Source organism: Sciurus carolinensis, chromosome 6 (genome assembly GCF_902686445.1).
Source record: "Sciurus carolinensis chromosome 6, mSciCar1.2, whole genome shotgun sequence".
In the NCBI taxonomy this organism is placed as follows: Eukaryota; Metazoa; Chordata; class Mammalia; order Rodentia; family Sciuridae; genus Sciurus; species Sciurus carolinensis.
The window spans coordinates 83,143,854-83,158,551 of record NC_062218.1 but is presented as its reverse complement, the minus strand read 5'-3'; the positions used below and the strand labels follow the sequence as shown (position 1 = coordinate 83,158,551).

General features: G+C 41.1%; 1 protein-coding gene across 4 annotated transcripts in view; it reads right to left on the bottom strand.

Annotated features, from left to right (window-relative positions):
- Window positions 1-648: 648 nt before the first annotated feature.
- The window catches only part of Rgmb (repulsive guidance molecule BMP co-receptor b), a 28,229-nt gene continuing 14,179 nt past the window's right edge, over window positions 649-14,698 (bottom strand). For all 4 annotated transcript variants that reach the window (XM_047555210.1, XM_047555212.1, XM_047555211.1 and 1 more), the window contains one exon: window positions 649-4,091. In XM_047555210.1, the coding sequence (XP_047411166.1) occupies window positions 3,423-4,091 (669 nt within the window). In that variant the 3' untranslated portion in view covers window positions 649-3,422. The remainder of the gene's footprint in view (window positions 4,092-14,698) is intronic.

The following is a 14,698-nucleotide window of genomic DNA, read 5'->3' as shown; positions in this document are numbered from 1 at the left end:
ACCCAGAATACCGCCAACAATGTGACTACAAAGGTTTTTTTTTGTTTGTTTGTTTTTAAGGATGTCAGATAATTTAGAAGATTCTTGGAGTTTACATCATCAGTTGCAATTTAAGAAAATGAAAATCTACCCTTTAGGTTTTGGGCAATGTTCAAGTTTCAGTCTCTGAAAAGTTGGACAATAATTAGGTTGAAAAAATTAATTTTAAGCATGGATTTCATTGTGATGCAGATTGTTTTCAGTACGGACACACACAGTCGGAACTCAGTGACCATATCACTGTCTCCTGTTACGTGTGGTTCAGCTGACATAATTTTCCCTGTCCTCCCCAACAGGAGTTAATTGTTGCAGTTCATACTGCCTTAAAAAGAACCCAGGTCCAGGCAGGTTACTTGTCTTCAAGGGATCAAAATCATTACAAAACACAGAACTTTGTGACAATACCATTGTAAGTCACACGGATAATGGTTTATTTGAATTTGCTTAACATTTATGAAAGAAAAACTACAGTAGTAGTAAAGTGAGTTGGTGGGCAGGTGGCACAACTTGCTGTGACTAGGAGGGATTTTGAACCACCCCTTCCCTCTCTTCTGCAGCCGTTTCTCAGTTCTTCCAGCAGGTGTCACTATAATCACAGAACAAACATTCCACAGCATGGTATGTCACTTTATTTTTCTAGCATAATAATTTAAGTATTTACACACTGCACACTCACTGTTTTACACAGATACTTATTCATATACCTATGAGCCACATCTAGAGGTTTCTTTGCAAAGACTCAACACTATGGGGGTTTCCAAGCCTAGCAAAAAGGACAAAAAAAAAAAAAAAAAAAAAAAAGAGTCTTTTAAAGACAGCCATGTGGAGCATCTGAGAAAACCAGTGTTTTTCCCCAAGTGTTAAGTTCCCCCAGGAGACTTGTGAACAGCTACAGCATATCCACGTGTTGGTATGACTTGAAGCTCCTCTGGCTAAGGACTTCATGAACCAACATGTGCAAGCAGCATTTTCTCTAGAAACTCTAAAGAAAATCAACCTGGCTCTTCTCGAGAGAAACACATCTACTTCTGAAAGCTATCTGTGGGGACTGTAAAGGTTTTACAGGGACATTGATTAAAAAGTGGAAATAAGTAAATACACTGGTCCTAACACTAGGGATGCAAGATAACTTTAAGCATCATTTCAGCTAAATGAGATGGCAAAACAACCCAATTTTCTTTTCCCAACTACTAGTAGAGGTGTTTGTTTTCCCTGAAAAGGACAAAGGTATATTAATCAAATACATTCTAAATCCAGACACTGTAGAAATTTCTACTATTGCTTTTACTTCACTTTTATACTATTTGCACAAAAATAGTGGTTAAAAGTATCCTTAATACTTTTCCTCCCTTATGCTAGTCGATTACAAAATAAAAACTACTAGTTAACAATAGCTTCTGAACTGGGCACATGGTTCCACAGTTGAATAAAAGCAGCCAAGTCTCAGAGCTGATGGTAGGTAGGTTCCTACTCCAACTCCTGTAACAGGGTTAGGTTCCAGCTCTCCAGAGCTGACTCTTTAAGAAACAAATGCCTTATGTTCCCAGGCTGCCCAAGATTACTCTCTCATACACCAGATGGCAGAGGTTTGCCACCTCCAGATGAACTCACAACTCCACCCTGTGACTGGATGGTACATCAGTCCGCTAAGAAACAGACCTTTACAAAATGACATCCTCTTGCTGCCAGTCTGGGCCTCTAGCAGTGCTGCTGGTCAACAGGATATGGCAAAAAAAAAAACATGATCTGGGCAACCAAAACTCAGCATACTCTTGGCCTAAAACAGGATGGTATTTGAAGTTCTTATCTTTTGTTCGCATTTATGTAAACTTAAATTATTTATTAAAGTACAAACGGTACTACTTTTTCTTGGAACCAAACAATTGTAAATGTTTACAATCAGGTATCACAATATAAACCTACCTATCCTGGATTTAACTTTCTCATTTACTTACGTTTTTGTTGTTGTTCTTTCCCTTTTGCAAGGGGCACCAACAACAGAATGGAAGAGGCGAGAAGAGGAATCATTTTACTCTATAGGGATTTCACCAAGTTACAAGAGCAACTAATATTCAACTACAGGTATTAAGAGAAAGGAATCTGATTAAAAAAGAGACTTGGGGAGCATGAGGTTAGTTAATGGGAACATCTAAACTGATCGGCACCCATAGGTAAGTGCATTCCGGGGTAGGCCTAGGGGATTTTTCTGTACTTAACACCCTACTCCATTTCATCATGCATGAAGACAAGTCAAGGACTGTCATGAAGACCAGGGAGCAGAGGGAAGGGAAGCACAGAGAACGCTATTGATGGGGTCTGGGTCTCAACATCAAAGGAAGATTAATAAACCCTACCCTCAGATTCTTAAGGTGAGGCTGAGGAGTGCTAATGCGGTGGAGAGAGGGAGAATGTTTCTGGGCCCAAACAGTTAAGGAAAAAGATAGCCAAGAACATGGGCTCCCACAAATCATAGAGAAAGAACAAGTCATGATTATTATGAAATTTATGGTTTCATATTTTGTTTAATGGGAATAGAGTTAAAAGAGGGTAAAAACCACAATTTAAACTGGAGTATGGAATGAAAAAAAAAAAACAACTTAGAGCTACTCAGGTAAAGCAAGATGTCTGATATTTATCTATAAACTACCATCAGTAGGCCCTTTCTACCTATAGAAATGGTAGTTTCATAGGTTCAACCTAGTAACATGTGCTCAAAATTAGAATTAGAAAATAATAAAAATTACAGTAACACTCTCCGCCTTCAAAAAAAAAAAAAAGGTGAAAACTGTTAGAGAAAGGGCTCCTTATTAAGATCAGCATTTACAAGAGTCAACAGCACCTATAAGGGAGGAGTCAACTGTCCTTTCCAACTGAGTGAGGGCAGAAGAAAGGGTGGGGTCACACTCCAAAGGAAAGGGGGCAGCTCCATCTGGAGGTGGCCAGTGAAAACTGCACGCTGTGGCAAATCAGTAGCAATGGGAAAGGGCAGGGGGAACAGCCAAGAATAGCTACAGACAACTGGTCACCTTTGAAGGGAACGCTGGGCATGGTGTCTGTGTATATGTACTATACATATTAACCAGGTACACACATAAATATTTAATATATAAAAAATAAAGTGCTTTCTAACAGGCTCCCAGGCAGGGACAATTATAAAACATTTCACAAAACTGCAAAACAAAATTGATACAATCAAAGAACACTGCATCCAACATATGTGAAAACAACCAAACAGAATATGTACAATCTGGTGGTGTCCCAGGACAAACATCCTGTCATATACATGGTATATACATATATACTCTTTTACTCAATATATTATGACAATATATATTTTAAATTTTGTTATAGACAAAAAATAAAAACAAAACAAAAGACAATCCCTACAAAAACACAATAAGGATTAAGCACGTGAGTCCTAGACTGACAGACAAATCGCTGCCTCCACGGGGAGTCCCATTGCCACTGCTGGGAAAGATGTGCCAGCGTTCCTTCCTGGGGTGCAGCGCCTCCACATCCTCTAAGGCACTGTGGGCTGCGGTGGTAAAGTTGGCGTCACCAGTGGTGAGCAGGTCGAAGACACAGGACTGGAAATAGATGTCCTTCACTGGCATCTTCTCATGGCATTGCGTGCTGGCAGTCTCCAGTGTGTAGCCAGGCCAGGCCTGCACCAAGGAGGTGCGAGGCAGGCTGTGCCCCAGAATGGCAGACACCTGGCCCTGCCCATCATCGATGCGTTCACTTAAGGGGCAGCCATTCACACACAGCTGCAGGTCCTGGCTTTCCTCAAAGGACATGGCCAGGTCCTCAGGCATTCGGATGGCAAGGGTTAGGTAGCGACCCAGCTGTCGCACAAACACCGTGGTGCCTATGTAGCGGGCATGCATCTCCACGTAGCGGCCACTCTCCCTCTCCACGATATGCAGGCTTTTGGCTTCTCCATCCCCACCGCTGGTGGTGCCATCCACAAAGGCAGCTGGCAGGTCATCTGTCACAGCTTGGTATACTTTCTGATCTGTACACTCACGGTGAGCTTTGAAGATGATCGTGATCTGTGGGAAGGAACAGGTACAAAGGTCAACATGATGGGTGGGATCAGAATGTTCCCCTCAATAGCAAGCATGCCCCTCTATGTGGAGTTGAACAACTTAAGACAGAATCTCCAAACTCAACTCACAAATGGTAAAAATAAGAATATCTTATGTATTCAGAATTAAAATATAACATAGAACCAGGGGACCCAGGGAATGTGTATGAAGAACAAGGCTTTCTTTTCTTTTGGTACTGGGGATTGAACTCAGGAGTCCCGAGATATATCCCAAGCCTTTCCTCGTTTTTGGTGTTTTGAGACTCCTTTGCTAGGTCACCCAGTCTGGTCTCATGCTTTCAGTCCTCCTGCCTAAGTCTCTCGAGTCCCTGGGATCACAGGCACTGCCCCCACTCCTGGCTGAAGAAAGCTTTCTTTACTTTTCTAAGAGAGAACAGCATTGCAGTTGGGAAACAGGCAATTTTTATTAATAATTTATATCTATTTCCTTCCATAAAAAGACTGAGGTGTGGCATAGTCTGGGTGGGGCAGGGAGAACTTATGTAAGAAAGTTTTAAGGAACTTAATTAACAATGTCTCTACCAGAACTTAGCTTTTTAAAAAGATTCTTCTTGGACTATCACCATTCCTGTCCTGACTCATCACTGCAAACTTAATGAAAATACTAAGAGATGAGGCAGCGTGTGCGGGTGCGACCCAGGAATAGCCATCAACCATCTGCCTCAGGGACGATTTCTTTTTTCTTTCTAGTTGTAAATGGACACAATACCTTTATTTTACTTATTTTTATGTGGTGTTTAGGATTGAACCCAGTGCCTTACATGTGCAAGGCAAGCGCTCTACCACTGAGCTACAAACCCAATCCCCGGGACAATTTCTTTAAGTCCCTTAATCAGATGTTTCACATCCCTGTGACAGGGAAATCATTTGGCAAATACAGCTCCCAAGTGCTGGAAGAGACTACATACCCTAGACCTAGTTACAGCAAATGTTTCCCCAACAGCGCCGGGGTCCTTTGACTCCTCAGAGCTTTTCCCAGCCAACTCTCAATTCTTCAAATCATGTACAATGCAGGGAGAGAGAAAAAACCATCTACTGAAAATGTAAAAGCCTCCCTTCAGTAAACCCATTTTCTTCCCTGCAGAATCCTTTAATTAGAACAGTTATAAAAACAAAAACAAACCGAACCTTTCACACACCTTTGCCTCCAACATGCAGTATGGGTAGTGGAAGGGAGGTAACTTGTGTGTCACACAAGATGGGAAAACTGCTCCAAAGAAAAAAGGACTACATTTGGAGATTTGTGTTATTGTTAGTATCTGAAGTAACAGTTCATTTCTTTCTTCCCTCTTGAACAAAAAATAAAAGGATCAGGTGACTTCGGTCAAGAACGAGGCAGACAAGCCAAACACACTGTGAGTGGCTCTGGATGTAGGGAACCTTCCAGCTCCTGCAAGGGAACTAATCAAAACAATAGGCCCTTGTTAAAAAGGCCAGAAAATGCCCCCCCAAGTCCTCACCACCACCCTCAAGTTTATGTCTGAAGTTTTTCCCCAACTCAGCCAGCATTTGCTCACACTATTTAATTCCACATGTTCCCACTGGTGTTACTTGACTGGAATTTTCCAGCCATTTCATTTTACTTCAGCCAGTTATAAAGCCAGATCTGAACCAGCTGCACTGTAGCAACTGGTTAAATTCATATCCGTTGTTTGCAGCTGCAACTAAAAGCCAGACAATGTGCTATGAAAAATGCTAGGCTTTCTCCCTTCCTAATTACCCTGAGCCACAATTTGATTTCACTACCAGCCTTCTCACATTTCAACACCTTCTTAACAGCCTGAAGGAGGTGTACCAGGGATGATTTCAGGAAATTTGCTGTGCATCCAAGCATAGGACCTTCCAGAGTGAATGGGGGTTTTGAGCTAGATATCTACTGGGACTATAAAATAGATTTATTTGGTGGCTCTAAAGTCAGTGTGACAAGTGCTGTTTAAGGCACACTGGGATCCCTTGGAGGTGAAAAGATTAATTCAAGTAAATTCTACACCTGAAAAAGTTGAAGGTTAACAATACAGATGGCTAAAATAAGACTAGTAGTAGACTTTACATAATCACTATCTTTATTTTCAACTATAATATACTCAAAGATTAGACAAATTCTTCTATAACAGCTAATTTGTCTTTCTAGTCTAACAAACCTCAAATTTAAACAAACTTGAACATTTTTGTTCACATTAGGAAAAACAAAGAATTACTTTTGTTGGGACAACAAGGAAAAGCTATCCAATTCCAAACGAGTTTCCAAGAAGACAAGCAAGGATCCATATTAAGATGAGTGGAACAGTTCCAAACATCTTATCAAGCCAGTTTGTTTATTTATTTTTTTGGTTAAGCACACCAATTCCACCTCAGGAACAGGAGTCATTTCAAACATCTCACACTCTCAACTTCTGCAATGCCTGTGACACTAACGGCAACTCCACATATCTAGAAGATCAGATCACATGAAAACTTGACCAATATGTATACCTACAAAATATTCCAGTCTTCCTCACAGATTCTTGTCTGTCTTTCCAATCTTCTTTCTAAGAGTTATTTTCCCTATGAGAGGAAATTGCAGTGATATCTCTTGGCTTTTTTTTTTTTCCTTCTCATTTTGGGTCAGATAATTTTCACACAGAATCTGTATAGAATTACTCACTAAATCAACATGCTGAGGTGAAATGATCCCACAGCGTGAGTGAGGACTCCTGAGAGCACCTCTGTAGTTTAAGTATGTACTGACTAGGTACCTAGATATATAATCAGTGTAAATGTAGAAATTTCTGGGTAATAGAGTCACATGACTTGAGTTTTGTAATATAATTTCATTCCCCAGAAAAATTATAACATGAGCTCTTAAAAAGCAAACACTTAGCTGTGAAGGGCAACAAATTCATTTCAGATTGTCTTCCCCTTCAGAAAAGCAAACTTCGTTCATTCTTCTCCCCCCCCCCCCTTTTTTTTTTTTGCAGTTCTGGAGATTGAAACCAGGGGTGCTCCACCACTGATCTCCATTCCAACCCCCCAACACTCTTTTTGTATTTTGAGACAGGGTCTTACTAAATTGCCCAGGCTGCCCTTGAATTTATAATCCTCCTGTTTCGGTCTCCTGAGTCATTCTTAATAGTTCTTGTCTCAAAAATATTAAAATTCAATGGGAGTTTTTGCAAGTTCCAAACTTCTTACATTTCCAAACAGCAGTTATCAGAGCATAGAAACAGAATAGTCAAAATTGCATTTAAAAGCTTTCACACAGTATTCAAAACACCAGCTATTCTGTTAACTTCCTCCTCCCCCATCCACTGATCCATATGCCGTAATAACTCAATTTGGCACATCTGTTCTATGTCACACCATTTATTATTGATGCATGGCATTTTTGTGCATTTAAAACATCAATGTCTTTTGTTAAACCTCCCCCACCCGGTCCCTCTCAACCCTACCTTAGACAAACTACTATAGTTCTCCTCATTTATTTTTAATGTTTCACTCCCTGAGATCTTTACCACCCACAATGTCTATTAGGAAGAGAAAGATCCAGCTACACAAACCAACTTCTCCACACATGAAAGGCAACAAAAACCTAGGAAGGTTTGTTGTGAAATATCAAAATTAAGAGGCATCAGCCTCTCCTTTCCATCAGAAAAACAAAAATAACAAAAGAAAATACATTAAATGAAAAGGAACTAGCCCACAAAGAAAACCTAGGACTGCCTCGCCAAGAAATACAGAGATTTTCCCAAGGGTCAACAGCCTTGCAAAATGCTGCACATGGGTTTTAAAACAGCAAAATTCACCAAAGGTTATGCACTTAACTATTTGTTCATATTGTATTTTGGAAGAAATATTTATCGTTGTTTAATCAGGCCACTTGGCACTGCAAGTACAGGAACCTTCTGTAATTCTGTAATAGCAGAACTGGACTTTCAGATGGAGAAACTCATATTTTGGCTTAAGATGGATCTGGAAACTAAATTGAAGTAGTCACAGAAATTATCTTGAAACATGAAAACACAATTCTGATAGGTACCTGATTAAAATTCTGCTTATGTCAAAGAAGTTAAAATGAATTATATTTCATAAAATTAGCTCATATGTCTACTTTGCCATATTCTATGGGTATAATTATAGGCTGAAAAAACAGCAGACTGTGAGGGAGAATAAGACTACGCCCCTTTACTCTTACTCGTGGGGGGTGGTGGTCACATACAACAGTAAGGCCCCTAGAAAGAAAAAAAAAAAAAAAATTCCAACAAGAGCACATGCTTCAAAGAGAAAAACAGGCTTCATCTCCATTCCCAATATACTCAAATTCTATTTCCAAGGGTTTATTTCTCCAAATGTTGAGAAGGTAAAGCATAGGAAGTTCTAAGGCTCCAAAGGCAGCAGAGGCCTTTGATTGTGTCTTCCTTGCCATCCTCCCTGGCTCCACCTGCCCGTCTTTCAGGGCACATAGAAGTATGGATCTAAGCTGAAGCAGAGGTATTCCCCTTCAGGCAGAGAGGCAACTGTTCTGTGGTTACACAAAATTGCAGGAAGATTAAAACAAACAAACAAAAAAACCTCAAGCACATTTATTTAAAAAAAAAAAAAAAAACAAAAAAACTTTGAACAATTTCATGCAAAACCCAGGATGGTTTTTATATGTACCATATTTAAGAAAAAATGAGGGGCTGGGAAATATGTGATGTCAGTGACAATTTTCCTTAAAAAAAAAAAAACAAAAAAAAAAACTGGAAAGACAATCTGTTAGGAAGTTGTGAACTCAGTGAACTGAAGTGAACTGAAATGTAATTTTACAATCACAATTTAGCCTATATATCAAATATCTTACATAGAACAAAGACTCACAAAAGTACAAGTTGTCCAAAAATTTACTGGACAAGATACTAACAGTAAGACAGTACGTGTGTTTACAAACTGAATGGAAGATTTAAAATATTACCATCACAGACTTCTTTTAGGGCTTAAATGAAACTAAGAAACCTACTACCTTCAAAACAGGCATCAATATATGTAGGTTTCTCTACCCTCAGGTCTCCTATGGAGACTTGCAGCACTTACAGGAAAGATGGAGAGAAAAGGAATGGATCACACTTCCTCTTCTGTGTTGCCCTAGGTAATAAATACGTGCAGGAACAGGGGCTGCCTTGGCTGCTAGAGGGGTACTTGGCAGCAGATGGAGAAAGAAAAAGCCAAACCAGAAGGGAAGGACACCCACAGCTGAAGGCTGCTAGGGTGGTCCAGAGAAGCATCAAGCTCAGTGGCTGGAAAGAACATTCAAGAATGAAAGGAAAGCTGGCCCAGGGATGACACATGAAAAGGACAGGCACAAAAATGCTGACTTTCAAAGAGTATTTTCTATACACTTAAAACAAGGAAAGCTGAAGCACAAACAGGCACAGAGACAGGGAAACTGGCCAGCTTCCTTCTATACACCAGAGTAACGTGACACTGAGCATGAGGAGGAGAGGCCTCTCAGCCTGTAAGTCTGTTACTCCAAAAACTCCAAAGAGGTTTTTTCCCTCAGCCTGTCTGCTGTGCTCAGGCTGCACTGTGAAGAAGCCGACCCCCAAAGGAGCTCACTATGCTTCCAGATGTGAAGGTAAGCCTGGGTTGCCACTACTTTCCAGACCAGAGGCTAAAAATATTTTGAAAGGTGAGAGCCTGGGCTGGAGGCAGAAGCTCTTAGCTGGTCAGAATCTGCCCCAGCAGGTCTTGCCTTCAGGCATCCCCCTCCTGATGGGACCTGGGGGACAAGGCCACAGATCCAAAGCCTGGGCAGGACGTTGGCAAACGCTCTGTGTCTGGGTTCAGCGCGGTTTTTCCAAAAATGGATGGGGAATATGAAACCACAGCCTTTTTGATCACTTCTGGGTTTTGGGAAGTAGGCAAAAAAGTAAAGGGGCTTGAGGGTCTCCACTAAGCACTCATGCCCTGTCGCTGCTAAGAGTGAGGTCTTTCTCTCCCCCTTCTTTTTGTGGTACTGGGGACTGAACCAGGGGCACTCTACCACTGACCTACATCTCCAACACATTTATTTACTTATTTGGTACTGGGGTTTGAACCCAGGGCCTCACACATGCTAGGCAAGCACTCTTACCACTGAGCTATATCCCCAACCCTCTTTATTTTTAAAATTTTGAGACAAAGTCTAAAGGTTCCCCCAAAAGGGCCCCCAATCTGTGATCCTCCTGAGTGGTTAGGATTATAGGTGTGTACACCTACTATCAGGTTCTATGTTCAACTCCAAATCCCCATGGTTACAACAAATGAACAAACAAAGCCCTTGAAAAATTGAAAATTCAACAATGAGGTGATTAGAAGTAGTGATCATGTATTTCAAGAAGCCACTTCACAAGAATGGTGCACTCCAATATCCTTGTCTTCATTTTCCCTGGGTAGGGAGAGAGAAGGACATCAATACCTCGTAGGTGCATGTGCATGCACCCCTTAAATGTAAAGAGTAGAACCTAACCCCAGTTCCAGGAGCACATGTAGAGCAGATGAGAACTTAGAGTCTAAATACTGTCATATCAATTCTATCCACAGCACAGACACCATATTCAACATTAAAGAACCCCACCAGAATTAGCCAAATGTTCTTTTAGCTCCACTCTCAAAGTAACCAGCCAACTGGAGCATAAAGAACTCTCTTCTCCACAGAATCAGTTTCACCTTAAGTTCTATCTAGACCCCACAGCACCATGTTTTTACTGCAAGGCTGTTAAGTTCAAGTCTGTATCTTAGGTGCATGTTATCTGTTCGTGTTACTTATCACTTACTGACAAGTCCTTAAGTCACCCCACCAACTAGAACACAAAATTTAAAACAGTGGAAGAACAAGTTCTACTGCAGTCAAAACAAATAAAGACAAAATGGTTAAGCAGCATTTTTCATTGTTCAACACTGTAGGTAACTCTTTTTACATGCCACATTCCACATGGGCAGAAACTGTTTCGTTAGCATTAACTGAAGCCAACAAAAAAACTACCAACCATCCAATGTTTCCTTCTCGCCCCTTCCCCTCAAAATGTTGACTCAAAGAAAATTCAACAGGGCAGAGAGAGACATTTGGATATGTGACAGGAAAACAAGTTCTAACTCTCAGCTGTGTATCAGACTTGGCCTGGTGCCTCTGGTTTAAACTACAGAGGGGTGTGGATTTGTTTTAAAGCAGCAGAGGCCTACAGCACTGTCATGGATTCCAGCCTGGTTTGGAGAGTCCTTGGGTTAATTTCACTTACAAATGGGGGATTTTGGAGGTCTCCTCCTTCTAAACTTCATCTGGGACAGAGGAAGACAGAGGGGGATTAGAAAGGCTGTAAAAGACAGGCCTAATGCATATAGAAAACATAAAAGTGTGCCCTTTTTGAAAAATGTAGCATAACATAACCAAGGTTTGCCTATTCACCTTACAAAATGATTTTTCAAACTTATAGGTTCATCATACGGCTAACAGTTTCTCCTTTCTCTGCTTTCTTTCCCCACATGTACTTGGAAATCTTTTTTACCTCCAGGCACTCTACTGAAACTATATGAAGCAAAGTAAAGTAGTTCCTGGGTCTAAGACCTTATAATCCAGGACAAACAAGAGCTATGCAGGAAATAGATAAGGACAAATAAGAACCCTGCCCCCTGGAATTAGAGCTGATTTCTGCTCTTCTAAAGTCTGTCCTTTAATGTTAAAGACTGTTTCCACAATAAGTAAATTCAGGAAAGATAAGAATGTGTAACATATGGTTTCATGAACATTTTAAAGATGAGATGGTATCCTAAAAAATGTCTTTAAGAACTGGTAATTGTGGAAATATGGATGCATCTGAGGGGCCACCTTGACTGTGGGAGGTGGCAAGAGAGTGTGCCAAATCCCAGGAGTAAAAATTTGACTTGTGAAAGCAAGCAAGGGAGGGGTGTGCCCTGGTGATGGTGTGGGACAGGGTTTTACAGCAGCTGCTCTCTGGCCTATTCTCTCTGCCCTTTGTGACACCCTGCCAACCTACAGAGTAATGTTTCTGGGAACAAGCTTATGAATGCAGATCACTAATGTGCTACAAAGAAACACTGAAAACAGATGGGCTTACATACAAATCCCACACTTTGCCACTGAAAGCTACAAATTTCAGTTATGTGCTTACAGTGAGGCAGAGGCTACCAATCACCCCTACATCTCTTAAACACAGTGGTTCTTTTAATACCTAGTATTGCAAATGCAGCACCAAATTAATCACGCATTTTATCAGAGATTATTATACTGAGTAGGCGTTATAACTACAAACTCCTTTCCCATCTGTTCCAATATACCTCAAAGAGTCTTATAACTTTTTAGTATCTTTGTAAAGCAAGGAGGATCATGATAAGGAACTAATCTCTAAGAGACAGCCAGAATTACCTAAATAATACATAGAATCATAAGAAAAATAAAGAGCAATCTCAGATTTAAAGAATTAAAATTATAAGCAAGACAGTTGTGCTGTCTGAAAGTGCTCTACATTCCCCAAGATATGTGTCCCCCCCATATCAACACCACATACATGAACACTGTCTGTACATTTGAAACACAATTCTGCCAGTGAGAAGGAGAAGCATCTTTCTGGGTCTGTGAAAATGAAAGGATGGCTGGCTCTTGTGTAGCTTACATGGTCTGGGTAGATATACTACAAACATAATGGGCTGCAAAAAAAATGTACTAGGTGTGGGGTCAAGAGAGGACAAATTTCTAAACCTTGATCCAGAGATAAAATGGCAGTTGAAAGCCTTTGCAATGTAGACATGTCTGGTTCTGATTTTGTAACCAACACAGAATGATCCAGAACACTGGTTTACCTGTCCATATGATACTGTGGGAAAATATCTACATGCTAAGAGGCATCAGAAAGCAGTAGCAGACTTACCTCATATCTAGGAGCCTACATGAGAATGATGTTTCATTACCATGGAAAACCTTGCATCACACAGTTTGAAGAAGGCATTAAATTAAATGAAAATGAACAAAAGTAAGTTTTTCTATATCTCTAGCATTTCTAGTAGGAAGTTCCAGGAACATCCGAGAAAGTAGCTATAGAATTTGATATTTATGGATAATTATGGAATTACCACCACACACACACACATCCCTGATGGGTAGGGCCTCCTACTATGCTGTGGACAGGCACTGGGTGTTGCCCATGAGATTACCAGGAGCTGGTGGCTCATGGCAGGAGCAAGGGATTATAAGGCACCTCAGAGAATATGCACTTCAGGTCAACAGGAATCTGGCTTGGTGAAGTTCCAAGAACACACCCTTTCCCTAATGCCAGCTATCTTAGGATAAACCCCTTCACCCACCCAAGGACAAAGCTCAGTAAAACATGTAACAGAAGATCTGTGACAGAGGCTCCCACCTGTTATTTTGCTTTATTAAGACTGAAAGATCGTACAAGAAAGTAAGGGTGGTGGAAAATGATACGATTACATTAAAACTAAAGGAAAAATTAAGCAAAGGCATTCAAATTGTTTGCAAAAAACAATTACTAAAAATATAGCTACTATTTAGGTTGTAATTCAGTAACAAATTCCTGAAAAATTTTTTGAGAAGCAATCATTTAAAATGCACTTTAAAGACTGTAAGTATTTTGTTTTGGGTTTGTTGTTGTACTTTTCTGCAGTGTTGAACCCAGGGCCCTACACACACTAGGTAAGCACTCTGCTATTGACATACACCTGGAGTCTTGGTAAGGGGTAATATGTGCTACTAGGAATATATATGTAAATGCAGAACGCTTCCTTAAAGAATTTACTCCCCCATCATCTCCTGCGCTCACGGTGTACAAACATCCTTACTGAACACCTTTGTTTTAAACAGAGGCACAAGATACACTGAATGAACTAGGGTTGAGACTAAGAGGGTAAAAAAGAATGTGGAAGAGAAGGAACAGAAGTCAACCATCTTCACCAACCGATGATCTGGCTCTCGAGTGTGTAAGACATAGGAGAGCTAATGACATGGGTCCTCTCTGGAGCCTACAGAGCATGGGCTACTTCTTCCCTCCAAACAAAAACTGCTTTTCTTGCCAGGGTAGCTAACCACGAGTTCTATGCCTGCCCCTCTCATCTCACTCTCCCCCAGTGCCTGCATGCCTACAGTTGCCTCTCATAACCAAAGGTGGGGAAGATGGCCCAAAGCTGATGTGGATCTGAGCCGAGTTGTGTAGGTATGCCAAAACCCCCTGCAGGCCTCGGGTGGAGAGATGAAAAACCAGCCCTGGCTTTCCCTTCTGTAACACATCTACTTGGCAAGCTGGCCAACTAGTGCAGACTGCTCCACAGAGCAGGAGCACAGCAGGCTGGCAAAAGGCATAAACAAAACAAAGAGTCCCAGAGAAAGCATAACCTGCACACACCATGAGCACCTCCCGGGGGGGGGGGGGGGGGGGGGGTGTGTGTGCGGGGGGGGGGGGTCATGAGGCAGAGAGAACAGAAGACCAGGAGAGAAGAGGCAACCTCACACTCAGGCCTATCTGCTTTAAACCTGTTGCTTGTCAGGGAGGAAAAAAGAAGGCTTGCCAAAAATCATCCCTTGAGGAC